The sequence below is a fragment of the Jaculus jaculus genome, chromosome 13 (genome assembly GCF_020740685.1).
Source record: "Jaculus jaculus isolate mJacJac1 chromosome 13, mJacJac1.mat.Y.cur, whole genome shotgun sequence".
NCBI lineage: Eukaryota > Metazoa > Chordata > Mammalia > Rodentia > Dipodidae > Jaculus > Jaculus jaculus.
The window spans coordinates 58,505,252-58,525,335 of NC_059114.1; the positions used below are offsets into that span (position 1 = coordinate 58,505,252).

The following is a 20,084-nucleotide window of genomic DNA, read 5'->3' on the forward strand; positions in this document are numbered from 1 at the left end:
AAAACTGAATTGCATTCAATTATATTGGCTGTTAGGGGTAGGAAACTTGAGGAGGCTGAGGACAAATACTGGAAGACTTAAAAAATCAATTTAATAGATCTAGTTTTTCCAACTGACTGCGCTTTACTCAGCACACCTACATCTCAGGGGCAGATCCCCCCCGCCCCTCCCCCAAATCTTCAACCCTAAATCCTGCCCTTCCACTAGCGGCACATTGCGACCTATAAACTACATCTCCCATAAAGCTGTGCGAGAACAGGCTCTGGTGGAATGCTGGGAAGGCTTTATCCGGCGCTGGGGAAAGTAATCGTTGACTGTTCGCAGCCATTCTTCTGAGTCGGGTTGCGTGTACTCTGGTCATCCTTGGGTCAGTAGCTGCAGCGGCGTTGGCAGGCCCCAGACCCCCGTGAGGGGTAACGGTCCCTGGGCCCCCGTGAGGGGTGACAGACCCCGGATGCCCGGTGAGGGGTGACGATCCCCGAATGCCCTCGTGAGGGGTGACGGTCCCCGGATGTCCCCGTGAGGGGTGACGGATCCCCGGATCTCCCCGTGAGGGATGACGGATCCCCGGATGCCCTCGTGAGGGATGACGGATCCCCGGATGCCCTCGTGAGGGGTGACGGTCCCCGATGCCCCCGTGAGGGGTGACGGTCCCCGGATGTCCCCGTGAGGGGTGACGACGGTCCCCGGATGCCCCCGTGAGGGGTGACGGTCCCCGATGCCCCCGTGAGGGGTGACGGTCCCCGGATGTCCCCGTGAGGGGTGACGACGGTCCCCGGATGCCCCGTGAGGGGTGACGGTCCCCGGATGTCCCCGTGAGGGGTGACGGTCCCCGGATGTCCCCGTGAGGGGTGACGGTCCCCGGGCTCCGCCGTGGACCGACTCGCTCAAGCGCGGGAGCCTCGGCCGCAGCGCCGGGCTGGGCTCAGGGATCCCGGCGGCTGGGGCGTTCGTCCTGCCCAGCTTTGGGGCGGAGGAAAACAGAAGGAACCTGGTAGTAGGGGAAAGCAAGCTGACCTCCCCTAGCTTCTGAGCTTCTGGCCCTAGGGAAAGCCACGCAGGGATTGAGTCACCGGGAGCCCCGTGGCGGCACAGCCAGGGTCGCGGGTTGGTGTTAGTTACTCCTCAGTAAGAGTGGATATCAGCTTAGCTAAACAACATTTACTTCCTAGGGCAGGAGAGACGGTTTAGTGGTTCAGGTGCTTGCTTGCAAAGCCAATGTGCCCAGATTCCATTCTCCAGGACCCTCATAAACCAGATGCACAAAGTGAAGCTTGCATCTGGAGTGGCTGGAGGCCCAGGCAGGCCCATTCTTTCTGTTGTCTTTCTTCAGTCTTTCTTTGCTAACAAATAAATAAAAATATTTTATATAGAATTTCCTTAAAACCCTAAATTTTATTTAAACTGACTTTATAGAATAACCCATGCTCTTCTTGGGAAACAAAATCAATACTTTATCTGCTTTTAATCTTTACCTTCCCCAGTCCTGTCAATAATGAAATCAAGTAGTACAGCTGGATGTTGGATTTTTTTGCGCTTTTCTGGAACAAGGGTCCGTGTTTGTAGATGAGTTTTCTATGGCAAAAATCAATAGGGAAAATAGGGGTATATAGTGTAAATATATATTTCATCAGAGATACACAGTGTATTAGTGGAAGTGAGTGACAAATGTTGCAAGCACCTGGGGTGATCACCTGTAAAGAGGTGTCCTGATCATGTTCTCAGAACACTGGGAACCTTCACTGGAGAAACTGAATAATAACCTTTTATGGAAAATAAATTTTAAGTCAAACACAACTTGGAATGCCTTCAGCAGCACTTCAAAATTGTCCTGAATCCTGTTATTACAATAATGTGACACAGGCTTATAGTGGTGGCTTAGGCCTGGGAGGTGGAGGTAGGAGGATTGTCATGAGTTCAAGGCCACCCTGAAACTGCATAGTGAATTCCAGGTCAGCCTGGGCTAGAGGGAGACCCTACCTCAAAAATAATCATAATAATGTCACACAGTTCAGAAATTCAGTATGAAAGAAATGGGAAGGTAAATCTATAGCAAGTCAACTGAAATAAATTGTCAAAAGCAGTCATTATTTCTAATTGAATTGGCAAACATATCTTAAACATTTCCGTGGATAGTTTTGCCCTATTTATAAATGACAGAAACACAACCAGGAAATCTGAACATACATAAATTAAGAAGCATAAAGTTTGGTCCATTGTTACTCTATTTTGTCCATACTACAATACAGTTTTGTCTAGCTAGGTTGCATTTTGAGAACCCAATAGACAATAGCAATGACAAAGGATGTGCTATAACCTTACTGCATACTGGAGGTTCTAGGTTTAATCCTAGGCATGGCAGAAAGTGAATTAATACACAGTTGAACCATTACACGCACACATACAGCTCAGTATGTCCTATGACCTATTAAGATTTACAGAAATATTGCTGCATCTTTTTTCACTGAATTGAAAACTGATTCGAGGACAATAGAGACCAATAATACTTGTGTCCAGTGACAGACTCAAAATTACTTGGTAATCTGATAGGTGACAAGGACAGTACTGTAGGCCATGAGACAAAGATGGTAATTTCAAGAATAATGCTCAATCCTATAAATTATCCATTGAGATTTAACAAAATATCTTGATATTATCAGAATATTAATCAACTGGAAACTTCCATTAATTCCATGTGTTTTAACACACTCCCTTTCATGCCCATGCTACACAATGAAGTTCCCTCTGTTACACATTGAATACCCCAGACCTTTTTATAATGTTGCTAGCTCTACGTCCCCCACTTGTCTTTGTATTACCAAAGTTTCTCATTATTTGATGAACCTTTGCATGGGTATAAAAATTGTATTATAATTCTCACCTTATGACTATTTTGCAATGTATATTATAATGATAGTTAACCAGTAATGGCCTTTTGAAGTGTGTATTACTTTGGAAACTGTCACTACTATTCTCATATCAGATCTTAGAACATGTTTATCAGTTGACATACACACACAAAAAAACAACTACAAATAAATTTTCCCCCTGTTTTCTTCTTTATAGGAAGAAATGTCTTCTATAAAAGGAAGTTCAAAACGGGAAATAATTTCGGAGCTTCACAGTTCAGCAGCAGAAGGAGACATTGCCAAATTATCAGTAATACTCAATCACTCTCCATCTCTTCTGAATGAAACTTCTGAAAATGGTTGGACTGCGTTAATGTATGCAGCAAGGAATGGGCATCCAGATATTGTCCAATATCTGCTTGAGAAAGGGTAAACATCCTAGGGCTTTTCCATATGAAAGGGTTTGTGGTTTAATTTCTCTGGAACATATTTACTTTCAAATTTTTTCTGTAGTCATATTCATATTGTTGGACTAGCAAGTAACTCATTGGCCAGTTTATCATATTAAAAGGAGTTTAATTTCTAAATACCAGCAACAGTTTTCTCCCATGTTAGGGACTGAACACAGGGCCTCATGCATACCAGGCAAATGCTCTGCCTATAAGCTATGCCCTGCTAAGACAGTTGAGAAATTAACCCTTTCTGCTTCGTAGTACAGCAAGTTTATGAGGCATTTAATGATTTTTCTCCCAAGTAAAAACTGTAAATCTCGTTATGACTGCTAAGGACTAAAGAATTTTGGTGGTCTTTTATAGTCATAGAATCATTGCTTTTTCATTTTAACTGTGTACTAAAGGGGGGGAGGGGAGGAAGTAATCTATCATCACTAAATAGAAGGTCTATGATGTGTATCTTGAAGTATTTTTGCTTCTCATTTTTTCTTCTCAATTTTTCTTCTATGTATAGGTGTGACAGATCAATTATCAATACATCAAGACAAACCGCACTGGATATTGCTGTATTTTGGGGTTATAAGCATGTAGCTAATTTATTAGCTAATGCTAAAGGGGGGAAGAAGCCTTGGTTCCTAACCAGTGACGTGGAAGAATGTGAAAATTATTTCAGTAGAACACTACTGGACCGAAAAAGTGAAAAGAGAACTAATTCTGACTGGCTACAAGCTAAAGGAAGCCACCCAGCCACAGTTTATATCCTTTTCTCAGATTTAAATCCCTTGGTGACTCTAGGTGGCAGTAAAGAAAGTTTCCAGCAGCCAGAAGTGCGGCTCTGTCAGCTGAGCTACACGGACATAAAGGATTACTTGGCTCAACCTGAGAAGATCATCTTGATTTTCCTTGGAGTGGAGCTTGAGATGAGGAAAGATGTACATAACTGTGCTGCCGGAGCCCCCGCCGAAGAGGAAGACAGGATGGTGGCCTGGTTTGCTCTGGGTATTGACCCTGTTGCTGCTGAAGAATTTAAGCAAACACATGAAAACTGTTACTTTCTTCATCCCCCTATGCCAGCTCTTCTGCAGTTGAAAGAAAAAGAAGCTGGTAAGACATGAACTCCTCTTACCTAGACTGGTAATCATCTGGAATTTAGAGCTTATGTGGAGAGCATGCATATGCACTTTCCAGATGCCAAACTTTTTCCAGTGAGCAAAAAAGTAGGCTACCTTCATTCAGTAAGGACTGACATAAGGTTTCAATCATGGGTGCTGCTATCCTGCATGGTCACAGTATCAATTAGCCAAGATTAATTTCCTCAGGATGAATCTTTTCTTTTCACTTCCCTATCTCCACTCCACTGAGGGCCCTCCTCACTGAGATTGCTGGTATTCATGATGGGGTTGTGTGTTATGAGTTGTGAAAGTAACAGTCAGTCATTGTGAGGGGAGGGCAAAGACTCCGGATAGTCCGTCCCACCGTGTGGCTCTTACATTCTTTCCACCCCTCCCCCTTCTACAAAATTCCTGCAAACGAACTCCAAATGCATGTGCTACCTTATGCATCTGGCTTGCGTGGGTCCTAGGGAGTTGAATCTGGGTCCTTAGGCTTTGCAGGCAAGTTTCTTAACTGCCAAGTCATCTTTTAAGCTCCTAGGGAAAGAGAATTTGCACACCAGGACCCCAGCCACTGCAACAGAATTCCAGATGAGCGTGCATCTTGTGCATATGTGCAGCTTTGCGTGCTTGCATCAGTTTGTGTGTCTGGCTTATGTGGGACCTAGAGAGTTGAAGATGGATCCTTAGTCTTCACAGGCAGGTGCCTTAACCACTGACCCATCTCTCATCTCTCAGGAATGAATTTCAATGTGTCATGATTTCATTTTATTCTTCTGTGAGTCCCTGCTATACACTGAGCATGATGGCAGTGACTTCAGACGTTATGTTTTTTGAGCTGGGGCTTTTTATACCTGATTGAAAAAATTAGTTTTATTCTAAATGCCATTCAATGATTGCTGCTTGACCTGTAGGTGTGTGGTTGTATCTCTGAGTGTACATGCCTCTGTTAGTTAAAAAAAAAAAAAAAAAAAAAAAACTAACAAAGTTTTAAAGAAAAACTTCATGCTAGCTGTTTTGTGGAGCAGGAACTGTAGGTATGGACACATGGTACAAAAATCAAGAATCTTTTTAGGAAGGGATTAGTTATTGCAGTAGCCTAGGTCAGAGACTGCAGTGGCTTGAATTGGAATGATGGTAAAGAAGATGGAGAGTTAAAAGATGGTTGAGATATTTTAGACTAGGGACAGAACAGATATGGCTTTATCTGTAAAGTGGAATATTGTGAGAGAGATGGCAAACCTTAACTCATTTACATATTAAAGTATAATAAAGATGGAGAAAAGTTGGGGGTATATGTATTATATATGGCTCCAGAGATGTGGTTAAAGATATTTTCTCTATAAGCCTGCTGACCAAAGCACCCATACAAAAAGTTGGACTTACAGTAACACACAGCCCTGTAATCCCAACACAACCATGGCAATAGGAGACAGAATCAGGAAAATCCCAAAGCTTGCGGGACAGCTAGTCTGGCCTTTCTAGCACAAAATAACAAGAGAGCGCTGTCTCAAAGAAGGTGGAAGAAGAGGACCATCCCAGAGCTGTCTTCTGAGCACCACATGTGCACTGTGGCACGCGTGCAGTTTTGTATACATACACTTACATACATACATAATAGAATAAAAAAGAAATTGAGGAGATAAAATCAATGGTACTTGTTGATGGGTTAGTGTGAGGCTTACAATAGAGAAATAAATCAAAATAATTGCTAGGAAAAGATGGGGTGACAATATTGACTTGAGTAACTTGATAGATAGTTGAAACCTTTTTTCATAGTAAGGGGTGATAAGTAGAATAAGTAAAGTAGGTCAGACTTGGAGTAATAAACTTTGAAACACATTGAATTTTAGAGACATGTATTAGAACCTGCAACTGTGAGGCAAAGGCTAAACTGGAGACACTAAGACAGTTGTCAACCTGAAAGTGTTATATACACCCCAGGAAGTTCTGGCATTTCTTAAAGAGCTAAAGGAAAGCAAGAAAAATATTCAGAATTTTACCTCAGTTCTTTTAATGGTAGAGGCCAGATAGAAGCAGAAGAACCATCAAGGTGAGTGAGATGTACCCTCCAATTGAAGGATGGCAAAGGAATGTGTTCATGTGTTCCTGGAAACCAAAACATCAGAAAGGAACTGGAGAAATGGCTCAGCAGTTAATGCACTTGCCCAAAGGACCTAGGTTGATTGCCTCATACGCACGTACAGCCAGATGCACAGTTGCACAAGGTGGCACTTATGTCTGGAGTTCATCTGCAGTGGCTGAAGCCCTGGTGGGCTCTCTCTCTCTCTCTTATATATATAAGCTTTAAAAAAATTTTAAAAGACCTGAAGGAAGTGGAAAAGTGTGTGAATGCCACACTAAGATAAACACAAAACATATTTTAAAAGAATATTTGTCTTGTTCTTAAGAAACTGTTGCTAAATTTGAAAAGAAGTACATCAAGCCGGGCGTGGTGACGCATGCCTTTAATCCCAGGCAGAGGTAAGAGGATTGCCATGAGTTCAAGGCCACCCTGAGATGGCAGAGTTAATTCCAGGTCAGCCTGGACCAGAGTGACACCCTACCTCAAAAAAAAAAAAAAAAAAGAAAGAAAGAAAAGAAAAGGAAAAAAAAAGAAGAAGAACATCAGTGGAGTACAAGGAATAGAAGCTAGGTTTTGTTGTGATGAAGATTTAATATATATATATATAGATAGATAGATAGATAGATAGATAGATAGATAGATAGATAGGGTCTTTTGATTATAATAAACATATAACTTGAGCTAATTACTTTAGTTTTCATTAATTTACTAGTGAGAAAACAGTTCCATAATGAAATTTTCATATAACCTTCCAGTTAACTGCTCTGTGCCTCAACTTCCACTTTTAGAAAAATGAGGATGGAGTTGCTTTAAATAGCAAGTAAGGTAATTAACTTTATATAAAATTCCTTATATGGTTCATAGTAGTCAATACTTTTTTTTATGTTAAGATGATCCTGATAGACTGTAGCTACCCTAATCTAAATTATTTTTTCTAAGGTAAATAATAGGCAAATATTTAATGATACTGTGGTTCTTTTAATTTCAGTGTTACCATTTTCATGCATGTTTTATTTATTCATTACACCCACTATAGATGTTTTTGTTGTCCTTATTATTGTTTTGTATTTCAAAAATTCATAGGCCAAATAATATAAGGAGAGTGAGTTCATGAGACACATGAGATGTTTCTAGTCTTGTTGTCTTGATTGTAATATTTCTGATTAGGTCATATTATTACTTTTTAAGTGCCATTGTAACGACTACAATCTAAGTTTGTATATTCTAAGATTTAGGCATTTATAAGTAAAGCTATCTCTAAATTTTATAAATCCAATATGTTTTATACTATGTTCTGTGTACATTTGAAAAGAGCAGGTGTTTCACAGAGGCATGGGCTAACAGTGGCTTAATTACCAATGAGAGGAGAGACTGTTATTTACAGTTTCCTAGTATTAGTTCCTATGCTGTTGAAATCTACCTTAGGAACTACCTTTGTAGGGTTTTGTTTGCTTTTGCTATATTTTCATTGTTTTTGAGCACTGGATCAAATCAAGGGTTTCACATAAGGTAGGAAAGTACTCAACTATTAAGTTACATCTCCTGCCCAAATGTAATGTACTTTTAATTTTTTAAAATTTATTTATTTACTAGAAAGACAAAGAGTCAGACAGAGAGAATGGATGTTCCAGGGCCTCTAGCTACTGCAAGCACACTCCAGATGCATATGCTACCATTTGCATCTGACTTACATGGGTTCTGGGGAATCGAACCTGGGTCCTTAGGCTTCCAAAGGCAAGCGCCTTAATTGCTAAGCCATCTCTCCAGCCAATAAAAATCTCTATTTTAAGTTGTATTTGTAAATTCATTATACCCTAGAATCATATATACACCAAACTTAAAAATTAGCAGAAACCGGATCTAATATTTATATAAAATATTGATGTTGGTATACCTTTTTTAATTGAACAAATTAAAGTTAAATCTAATTTTTCATTTGTCAACTGGAAAATTAAATATTTTACTTTAAGAGAAAAATACATCATAAAATAAATGCTAATGCTCAATTTTATATACATATACTAAAATTGGAACAATACAGAGAAGATTAACATGGCCCCTGCACAAGGATGACATGCAAATTCGTAAATTGTTCCATGTTATAAAAAAGTTGATCAAATAGCTCTTCCAGAAACAATTTGTCTATTTATTAAAGCTGGAAAACATACCTATATAGTATTGTTACTTTTGTTTTTTGCAACTTGTCTTGGAAATATATATATCTGCTGCTTCTTTTGAAAGGAGTCGTAGCTCAAGCACGGTCTGTTCTTGCCTGGCATAGTCGATACAAGTTCTGTCCAACCTGTGGAAGCAGGACAAAAGTTGAAGAAGGTGGTTACAAGAGAGTCTGTTTAAAAGAAGACTGTCCTAGTCTCCAAGGCGTTCACAACACATCTTATCCAAGAGTTGGTAAGCCTTTTCCTATATAATGACCAACCCACCCTCGGCCTACTTGGGATCTCTGGGAATAAAAGATTCTGGAAAGAAGTCTTTTTGAGGAACTAAAATATTTACATTTTCATTAAAAGATTATTTAACTGGTAAGACTGTGAGAACCAAAGTAGTGAGTACTTTGATAATTGTTCAGAAAAAGACAACATATAGTCATTTCTTAACTTTACTTAATAAGAATTTGTTATTACTGAGGTATATGCTTCCTAAAGGCCAGCCAGTCTAACTCCTCATTTTCAGGATAATAAAGCCCGAGTAAGTTTCTGTTTAAGACATGACCAAAGCAGTTCTGTATGGAGCTAGTTTCTCATTCTTGCTAGTGTCTGCATGTGTTTTATTTCCTTATAGTATCTACTTTGCTTCTTCTGTAGATTTGGAAGTTAGATACCTTTAAAATTCTGAAAAAAGGAATAGAAAGACTCAGAAACACATGGAAAGATCCTCAAGGATGAAAATATATGGCTTAGTAACATCTGATTTACTTGCGTAAGATCTTTTACATTTAATTACAGGTTGTCAATCACGATGTAGTAAGGAGAATTTGCTGGGCTAATGACTTCAATAGAGAAAAGCTATATTTTATTATTTTAATGACTTAAAACTAATTAAAGAGCTACACGTGGAGCTGGGAAGATGGCTTGTTGGTTAAAGGGGCTAGCTTACAAAGTCTACTGGCCTGGGTTTAATTCCCAAGCTACCCACGTAAGCTGGTTTCAAAAAGTGGCACAAGTAAGAGGCACTGTTACACCCATACTGACACATACACATATGTGTGCACCTGTGAGCTCACACACACACACACACACACACACACACACGCACACACAAGTATATAATTAAAATCTAAAAATTAAAGAACAATTTTAGCCTTTAAAAATATTTTGTTACAGATTGGGAAGAAAAAGAGATATATTTGTAAAATAACTTTTGAATTTTTTCCATGTCTGTGTAATATATACTCAAACTTTTTCTCATTAAAAAAGAAGAATCTGCCCTGTGGAGGTATCTCAGTAGATAAAGAAATTGCTATGCAAGCCTTAAGGATCTGAGTTGGGATCTCTGAACCCCACATAAAATCAGAAAGCTATGGTGGGCTTCTATCATTCCAGCATGACTATGCCTAGGGAAAGATTTCAGGAGAATTTTACAGGAGAATTTCCCAGACACTTATAGAATAGCTAGTTTGGCAAATAAATTGGGAAACAGAGAAGACAGACCATGCCTCCAATGAGGTGGAAAGTGAGAACTTGATATCCAAAAGTTTTCCTCTAACCTCTTCATGTACACATGACACTTGTTCATTCACCACATGAATACACATGTCCACATATACAGACATAGTATACACCAAAAATAAGAACATGCCTAGAATACCCTGTGTATAAATGTTGCAAAGATTGGAGAATGAGGCCCCAAATCATCTTCCTTTCACTTACTAACAATAGCCTATGCAGTGTCTCTGAGATACTCTTGCTAGCCACACCAGAGCCAAATGGAGCTGTCTTCTATAAACAAGAGTCTTGCTCTACAGGAGAGGCATCTTTATATTCTGCTGTCATATGGTGACATTGTACAATGTTATTTTTTCCTGTTACTCATATATCTGATTTTCTTAACAGACCCAGTAGTAATAATGCAGGTTATTCATCCTGATGGGACGAAATGTCTTCTAGGCAGGCAGAAGAGATTTCCCCCAGGCATGTTTACTTGTCTTGCTGGATTTATTGAGCCTGGTAAGCTTTTTCTGAATAATTTTAATAAAAATTTTAGATAGCATTTGAGCTGTATACTCTGATAAATTGTATCATTATTAAACTGGGTTATTTTGAAATATGCTGAACAGCATTTTAATTACAAAATTTAAAAATGATATAATTTTCATATTTTACTGTTAGGATAATTTTTTATTAACAGTTCGGATTTGCATTGTCATACATTGCTCTTGGCCACAGTTCTAGGGTTTACATCTCCCTCCTGTACTAAACTGTAACTTTTTCATAGGGGCTTTATATGGGTGTGCTTGTCCCAAATACATTAGTTAAACTCTGTACAGTGCATTCCCAATCCCATTTATCCTGCTTGATTTCCCCTGTAGCATGTAGCACTGCCTGAAATGATATGATGATACGGTCTGATATTATGTGATGTGTCATGTGATACGTGCATGTTATCTGCTTTTACTAGAATGTCATTTCATAAGATCAGGAACTTCTGCTGTTTCATTCCTTTTTATATCCCAACCCTTCATATCAGGTGCCTCACAAGTAGTAGGAGGTTAATAATTTGAGAAGCAAATGTGAGTGAATATGATTAGTAAATGTTTAATTTCTGTTTGAAATGTTAATCCGAGTGCTAGTTAATAATAGTACTAAACATGTGTATTATCTCTGTATGTTCTAGAGGCTTTACCTAATTGTGTTATAATCCTCACACAACCTTAGGAAATGGGAAGTGTTCCAGTAGGGCTACAGATGAGGGCACTAAGGCACAGGGACTACCTTGCCTGAAAGCATTAACAAATAATAAGGAAGGGATGCAAACCTAGACATCTGGCTTCTGGGTCCTTGTTCCTCAACACTGTTACCTTTAATAATGCTGAGCCATTTTAAGTGCTAGGTGCTATTTAATATGTAAATGTTCTGGTGTATATTCATACGGTCTACTGTGGATGTTTAGATAATTTCAAGGTTCTATTAAAAACAGTGCTGCAATGAGCATTTTTATTGTTTTATTTTTTTATTCTGTATATTCTTAAGAGTCATGTAAGGTATGTAAAGCAGACTTTCCAGTCCATGTGTTAACACAGTAATCTTTACTAGACATTGCCAAGTTGCTCTCTCAGCTGATCCTCCATTTTACATTCTGACCAGAAACATGTGAAATGTTTCATGTTTCTATATCTTCCCCAAGTTTTCATTTTCAGAGTTTGGGTTTTTTAAGACATTGTCTTGCTATGTCACTCAGGCTGGCCTTGACATTGCTATGTAGCCCAAGCAGGTCTTGAACTAGTAGTAATCCTCCTGCCTCCGTCTCCTTAAAGCTGGGATTACAGAAATGTGTCTCCACACTCAGGTGTGCATCACCATTCCCAGCTCCCATTACAATCTTAAAACTTTTCATTATACTGTGGCCTATAATCCTAGCATTTGGAAGGTAAATACTGCAGGATCAGAAATTCAAGACCACCTTAGGTACAGCAAATTCCAGGCTGTCCTGAGCTACATGAGACTCTGTCTCAAAGAACTCAAAACAAAAATTAATAATTAACCAGTTCTAAAAATCATGTAATGATGCTTTTAAACTACTTAGTGATACTGTGAATGAGATAATATATAAGATCTTTACATGTTTATCCAATAAGTCATAGGAGACAGTTGTAGATTTTATATTTTAATGTAACTAAAGTTTACACGTTTATGAACTGAAAAATTTTTGTTGACATTTTGTCATTCTCTGATCAAACACTCCAAAAGTAATGCTTTCTTCACTTCCAGTTAGAATTTGGATTGTTTGAAGTGGGTTTCTTTCCAGAGTGATTTGCAAGTATTCAAGCTGCTGGTGTCACAGGATCCAGTGTGTGTTCTTCAGCTCAGTGTTCTTTGCCCTGTTTGATTAGGGGAGACAATAGAGGATGCTGTTCGCAGAGAAGTGGAAGAGGAAAGTGGAGTCAAAGTTGGCCATGTTCAGTATGTCTCTTGTCAACCATGGCCAATGCCCTCCTCCTTAATGATTGGTTGTTTAGCTGTGGCAGTGTCTACAGAAATTAAAGTTGACAAGAATGAAATAGAGGATGCCCGCTGGTTCACTAGAGAACAGGTAAAGTTCAGTTTAATTTCCTTCTTGTATTGATTGTTCCCTGACAGCAGGGGTCTGGGCATGCAGCAAGGAAGAAGATTTTCAGCAAGTTGGATGAATGACTACAGCCTGCTCATTATAAATAGATTACAGTGTAATTGATAATTCCATATACAGAGTGCCTGTTCAATAATGGATCCTATTTTGGCTCACTGCATGTCTTTTGGGAATGATGCGTCTATGTCACTTCAGATTTTGGATGCTATTCCTGCAACATGCAAGAGAATTCCCATTAGGGAACTCATAGCACTATATAGAATTATTCATTTTACACATTTTATATTTTAGTTTACATATTCATATCACAATGTGATATAGATATTACAGTGTTGAAATCTACTAGTACCTGCATGAGAGTAAGGTTCTCCACTTCCCCTTTAAAAGTTCATAAGCCAAGCATTCACAGTACACAACTATCTCCATATTTAGCATTTTCAAACTCTAGCTAGAATAATACATAAAACTTTGCTTACTGCACTGTGAGGCTACTCCATTCCCAAGTACCAGTCTCTTCCACCTTTCTCCAGCACACAAATTCTAAAAAACAAAATATATGTGGTCAGAGTCATTTATCAATGACCCTACTTCTCTGCTACCAATTCTACTGTTACAGTCAGTGTATCTATTTTTGCTGAGACAAACACCCAACCAAAAGCAGCTTGTAGAAGGAAAGGGTTTATTTCAGGCTTACAAGTTCCAGGATAACACCATCAGTGGCAGAAAAAAACTTGCTCACTTCCTCATAGATCCAAGAAGAAAGACACCAAAAGTCAGCAAGCATCAAACACAAGAGCTCAGACTGGCTCCAAACACACCTTAAGGTTAAGAGCAGGGCTTCTCCCACAAGAAACTCAAGCTGTAAGACAGTCTGTGGAGCCATCTATTCAAGCCACCACAACATCCTTCTCAAAGTTTGTCTTTAATTTTAAATTAAATGCATGTCATATTTTTTGCTCTCCTTCATGACCTAATTTTCATACACTTCCCTGAATATTTTAAAAATTAAACATTAATGCATTGAAGCATTAGAAAATGCTTTATTAGCTGGACCTGATGATGCAGGCCTATAATTCTAACAATTTGGAAGGTTGAGTGAGCAGGATCACAAGTTCAAGGCTTACCTCAGCTACAAAAAAAGTTCAAGGCTAATTTGGGCTATAAAGTGAGTTTGAGGCCAGCTTGGCAAAGTAATGAGACTCTTGTCTCAAAATTTAAAAACATGTAAAGGGGGCTGGAGAGATGGCTTAGCTGTTAAGTACTTGCCTGTGAAGCCTAAGGACAAGGTTCAATTCCCCAGTGCCCATGTAAGCCAGATGTACAAGGTGGCTCTTGCATCTGGAGTTTGTTTGCAGTGGCTGGAGACTCTGGTATGTCCATTCTCTCTATATTTCTGCCTTTCCTCTCTTTCCTCTCTGTATAACTCTCTTCCTTCCTCCCTATCTCTCTCTCTCAAATAAATAAATAAAGATTTTTTTAAAAAAATATGAAAAGGGCTGAGGCTGTACATGAGTGATTTAGTAGTTGCTTAGCGTGTGTGAGGCTGGGGTTTAATTTCTGCTTCACAAAATAAAAAAGGGAAGGTGCTGCATTAAGTACTTCTTGCTGAGTATAAACATCCCCTTCTATTCTCTGAAAAGTCATCATGTTGAGGCAGAATGACATACATACTGATGTAGTGTATAAATATTACAGTGTTGCAATCCTAATGTACATTATGATGGTTTGTTGCAGGTTGTTGATGTTCTCACCAAAGGGAAGCAGCAGGCATTCTTTGTGCCACCGAGCCGAGCTATCGCACATCAGTTAATCAAACATTGGATCGGAATGAACCCAAATCTCTGAATCACAAACCTTTGTTTGAGTTGTCGGTGACCTTTAATACAACATATTTTTTAAGTGAGATTAGAAATGTTCCATGCTCTTTAAAATGTTAGGACATAAAATATGTTGGGCTTCCAACATATTTTCAAACTACTTTCTACCATTAATCACAGTAATTTTGTTTTTATAAATTAGAATATTGTCTCAGATTTTCCAAAATTTGGGGTTGGCTCATGAAATTTTTGTTGCTATATTTCTCATAAGAGATATCCCTTGTATTGATGTATAGTCTAGGAAGGCGAATAAACCTAAATCCTACTGCCTCTTATAATTGTTAAGACTACTTAGAAAAGCCACTTATTTGAAAAATGAACCAAAATTAATGAGCTTTGAAGTTATATTTTTAGTCATCATTGCTATAAAAGTCTTTTATTTAATCATTATATAATGTTTAGGCATCACCTCATTGCATTCCCACTTACCTTTTCTCCTAGTTCTCTTATTCTAGGAGTGATGCTAATAGTGTTCCTACAAGTCTAATCTGATGAATAGTAAAAATTTGTTTTAACAATTGGCACTTCCAATTACCTCAGAATACCCCACTCACAGATGGAGAGCTAAAGTAAGAGCAAAAGCATACCACTGTGCCAGGGTCTTGTCCTTAAATCTAAAACCAATAGTACATCTATTTATATGTTACATGTACAAATAATGTTATTAAGAAAAGAAAGTTTCTCTCCTTTTTTGCTGAATTTAAACATTTCTGAAAGGAATTTCCAAAGGCCAGTTATTAAATCTCATGTATATATATATGTATGTAATATAAGGATACACACACACACACACACACACACACACACACACACACATATGAGTAATATATCTATTCTGGCAAACAAATTACATAATAGCTACCATCAATATTTATCATGCTGACACATGACATTGTAGTTTTGACATGTTTCAGCACATTCTAAGAAGACTTGTTGAGTATATTTTTAAACTGACATGATGCTGGCCATGGTATTGAACGTGTTTAATCCCAGCACTCAGGAGGCAGAAATATGAGGATCGCCCACAGCTCAAGCCACACTGAGACTACATAGTGAATTCCAGGTCAGCTTGGGCTAGTGTGAAACCTTATCTCAAAAATAAACAAACAAAAAATAGAACGAACATGAAAGTAAATTATAGTAGCTCACAATTTTGCAACATACACACATTTATTTTGCATGGCTGATTTGAAGTTGTTTTACAAGATAATTTATAAACATACAAATTTATATATTTTGCTTATTTACTCTTCTAACTGGAAGAGACCTTAGACAATATATGTAATTTAGTGCCAGTACTCTTATAGAAAATTAAAGGGAATTCATGAAAGATAAGTTTAAATAATTTACAAAGGTAGTTAACTGTATCAATCTGTATCATGTAACTCTAGGCTATAATTTGTTGATAATAGGAAATAGATGCTATTACCAAAAATTTATCTACAATAATTTAAAAGAGGGATGACAGGTAGAATGAACTTAATTTACCAAATGTTTTTGACTAAAATTTTAGTTATAGTACTTGATATTTATTTAAATTAAACAAAAAAACTTTCTCAAATAATTTATTTTGCTAACAAGTATTATGTTTTAGTAATTAATGAAGGCTTATTAGTATCAGAAGCGTAAACCAAATCAAGATATTCACAGTACTTTTGTATATAAAATAAATTGGAACTAAATAATTGCATTTAGCATGATGTGCCTTAATTGTTATGAAGTATAATGACTTGAGATTCAGTTTTACCCCACTGCACGTTTCATACTTGGAGATCATTCACATATATGTGTGTGTGTGTGTGTGTGTGTGTGTGTGTGTGTACGCACATATATGAATATATACACACATATATATGTACACATATATATAAACACACATATATACATATACATCATTGTAAAATTCTAGGAATCCCTAATGTTAGGACAGAAATTAAAATATCCAGTATCAAAAATACAAATTTAGTTTTAGATATTTACTCCAACTATGCTTAGGAAAACCAGTAAGTAAATGTTTTTTTAATAATCCTTCTTGGTTGCTGACTCTGAGAAGTGAAGCTCTGTGTGAACAGGAGGATCATATGGTAGAGGCATAAGTGCCCTGAATGTAATCGAATGTAAAGTAAGGGATCAATGGATGTATTATAATGGAAATTAATGTAACAGTGCATTAAGATACATTGTTTTGTGTGTATCTGTAGCTTTTTTTTTTTGACAGGGGTAGGGGGAGGGGCCACAGTTTGGAGGTAGGGTCTCTAGCTGAGGTTAACCTGGAACTCACTATGTGGTCTGAAGAGGGGCTTTGGATTTTCTGCCATCATCCTATCTCTGTCTCCCAAGTGCTGGGATTAAAGGCAAGCATCAACATGCCCAGCTTCTAATCTGTAGCATTTTTAACAAATAGAAAAAAGTCAAATTTCAAATATTATTTATTGAGAATTAATGGTAGCTATTTTTAAAAGGTACAGAATCTCCTATAAAATTGCTATATTTGGAAGACTGGAAAGATATTCTTCTTTATTATTATTTTTTTTTTCATTTTAGGTACATAAAGTATGTAGTCCAAGCTGGACTCAAAATCTTCCTGCCTTGGCCTCCAAAGTGCTTGGATTTCTGGTATCTACCACACCATACCGGGTGAAAAGAATTAAAGCTTGGATTTAAAGCCAGGGGTATGGTTTTAAATATATTTTTGTATAGTACCTACAATGCCAAGGACTTAATCCACAGAATTAAAATAACAAAGTATACTTGAATCTTCAGGTTTGTACATGAGTTTACCTATATATTCTTGAATTTTAGTTTTTAGGTTTAAAAGCATTCATCTAGAAAAATATATCGTTTTAGTTACTTGTCTAATATGTCCAGTCTTTGCATTTTTAAATTTTCCTTGTTTGCAGTTTGTACAGAATTAAAAGCTCATAATATGACCTGGTAGCTCAAGCCAGTAATCTCATATACTCAAGAGGCTGAGGCATCCAAGTTCAAAAGTATGTTGGGCAATTAAGACTCTATTCCAAAATGAAGAGTAAAAAGAGGACTAGAGGTATAGTTCAGTGCAACACACCAAGCATGTGAGAGGCCTGCATTTATTGAACACACACATGCACACACACACACACAAAGAAAGAATAACTTTCCTATTTCATTTATTTAGAAAATGGAATCAGTCAAAGATAGTTAGAGGGATGGAGAGATGGCTTAGCAGTTAAGGCACTTGCCTACAAAGCCAAAGGACCCATGTTCCATTCGCCAGGACCCATGTAAGCCAGATGCACGTGGTGGCACAAGCATCTGGAATTCATTTGCATCAGCTGAAGGCCCTAGCACACCATTCTCTCTCTCTCTCTCTCTCTCTCTCTCTCTCTCTCTCTCTCTCTCTCTCTCTCTCTCTCTCAAATAAATAAAATAAATAAGTGAATAAATATACAAATATATATTTTGGAGAAGAAAAATGAAATGGAACAGAGGGTGAACTCATGGATTGAAGGAGGAAGCACAGGCTTCAGTGCAGTGGGGGAAAAGGGTACACTGTGGCCAAATGCTTGCATTTTTAAAGGTCATTAAGTAGGAGTTAACTGGGGAATTGCTTGTAAAATATAAATACTGAGCAATCTTTGTTTTGTCTATTCTGTACTTTGTTCTGTTCCTTCATAGGACATTTAGGGTAAGGTCAAAGCAGGCTAGGAAAAGAATACAGGTTATTATAATTTAAAACATATTTTCATATAACTCAGTTTATTTTGTTAAAGTAGAAGTGATCACAAGGAAAGTTGTTTAAGTGATAAGGATGGTAGGGGAAAGGGAGTGATTAGCAACCTAGTTCTTGTGTGGAAAACAATGTTGTTTTACTGTTGAGTAAATATTTAGACATGTTAAATAAGGTGGCAGCCAAATCCTTCTACTATTTCTAAAGATGTTCTTGTATTTTTTGATATGAGTAGTGCTTTGAATTCTGTTCTTTCCAGAATACATTCATGCAGGCAATGCCACTGCACCAGCCAGTAGACATTTTCTTCTTTCACAAATACCATTACAATAACATTCCTCAAAATAGTGGGGTGACTCCGACATTTTATAACAGAATTTAAGACAAAAACAAAAGGTAAACAACCTTTCTGCTATTGAATATATTTATTCTGTGTTTTAAAATTTTTATTTTTATTTATTTGAGAGAGAGAGAGGCAGATAGACAAAGAGCAAGTGGGTGCACGAGGGCCTCTAGCCACTACAACCAAACTGCATGATCATCTGGCTTATGTGGGTGCTGTGGAATAGAACCTGGGTCCTTAGGCTTCATAGGCAAATGCCTTAACCAGTAAGCCATCTCTGTAAAGCTGGCTCACTTCTACCAAACATCCATAGCAGAGAGACAAAAGCCAGCACCTGCAAGCATGAAAGACTAGAGCTCAAACTAGTTCTCGCCATACCTGCTAAGGTTGTTCTCATGATCTGGCCCCAATGACAAACATTTTCCAGCAGGGCTCTCCCTGCTGAAGACTAAGCAGGAAGCTTAATCAAAAATACATAAGGCAATGGGGGACATACATTTACATTCAAACCATCACACCTACTAATCTCTTTAGTTCCCTCCTGGCAATTCCACCTATCATAAAGTATCAATACCAATGAATTATATATTTTCTTCACATTCTTCTGGGCTTCATAAAAGTTTTTATTTTTCCTGCTCTTGTCATTGTTTTTAAAGAGTCTTTATGAATCACTAATTACAACAAGCTCCTAAGGAAACAACTCTATTTAGCTTAGTCTCATAGTAAGGTTTATAGAAGACTTTATATAATAATGTTAACAATCTGGTTTTTTTTTTTTTTTTTTTTTTTTTTTTGGTTTTTCGAGGTACGGTTTCACTTTGGTCCAGGCTGACCTGGAATTAACTATGTAGTCTCAGGGTGGCCTCGAATTTACAGTGATCCTCTACCTCTGCCTCCCGAGTGCTGGGATTAAAGGCGTGTGCTACCACGCCCGGCTTATGTTAACAATTTTTTACTGTTAAAAAATTCTATTATCCATACCCCAAGTTTCCAATAACAAAAGAAAGAGAATACTTTTGCAAAGGCAGATTATTTATAAGTAGAAGATCAAAACTTGAGACCAAGTGCTTCTTTCCAAATCTTTTCTGGTCTAAACTGAAAATGTTCCTAGGAGACACCAGGAAACCCTTTCCCTTCAGTATTTGGTGCTTAGAGCTAGGCAACAACAGTAGAATTGAGGCACCATTTCAAAAAACAAACAACAACAAAACTCTGCTGCACTGACTAGGCAGCTGAGACACTGGGGAAATTACATTCTTGGGAAACAGACCAGGTGTTTACTGTGAGAATGGAAAAAACCTTTGAATCAAATTCACACAGCAATCACCAAACATAATACCTGCTAAGAAAGTA

At 37.9% G+C, this 20,084-nt stretch overlaps 1 protein-coding gene and 1 non-coding gene across 3 annotated transcripts; both read left to right on the forward strand.

The window, feature by feature from the left end:
- Positions 1-265: 265 nt before the first annotated feature.
- On the forward strand, positions 266-16,152 carry Nudt12 (nudix hydrolase 12). 2 transcript variants are annotated; one of them, XM_004652485.2, is made up of 7 exons: positions 266-367; positions 3,067-3,278; positions 3,816-4,405; positions 8,741-8,908; positions 10,570-10,683; positions 12,567-12,766; positions 14,537-16,152. In XM_004652485.2, the coding sequence occupies exons 2-7, from the start codon at positions 3,073-3,075 to the stop codon at positions 14,645-14,647; spliced, it is 1,389 nt and encodes a 462-aa protein (XP_004652542.1). In that variant the 5' UTR covers positions 266-367; positions 3,067-3,072; the 3' UTR covers positions 14,648-16,152. The 2 variants fall into 2 exon arrangements, with proteins under 2 accessions (XP_004652542.1, XP_044987913.1); XM_045131978.1 differs by having other exon boundaries at positions 331-461.
- Positions 8,500-8,603, forward strand: LOC123454289. The gene has a single exon (XR_006633274.1). It is a non-coding gene; the product is annotated as a U6 spliceosomal RNA (small nuclear RNA).
- Positions 16,153-20,084: the final 3,932 nt, after the last annotated feature.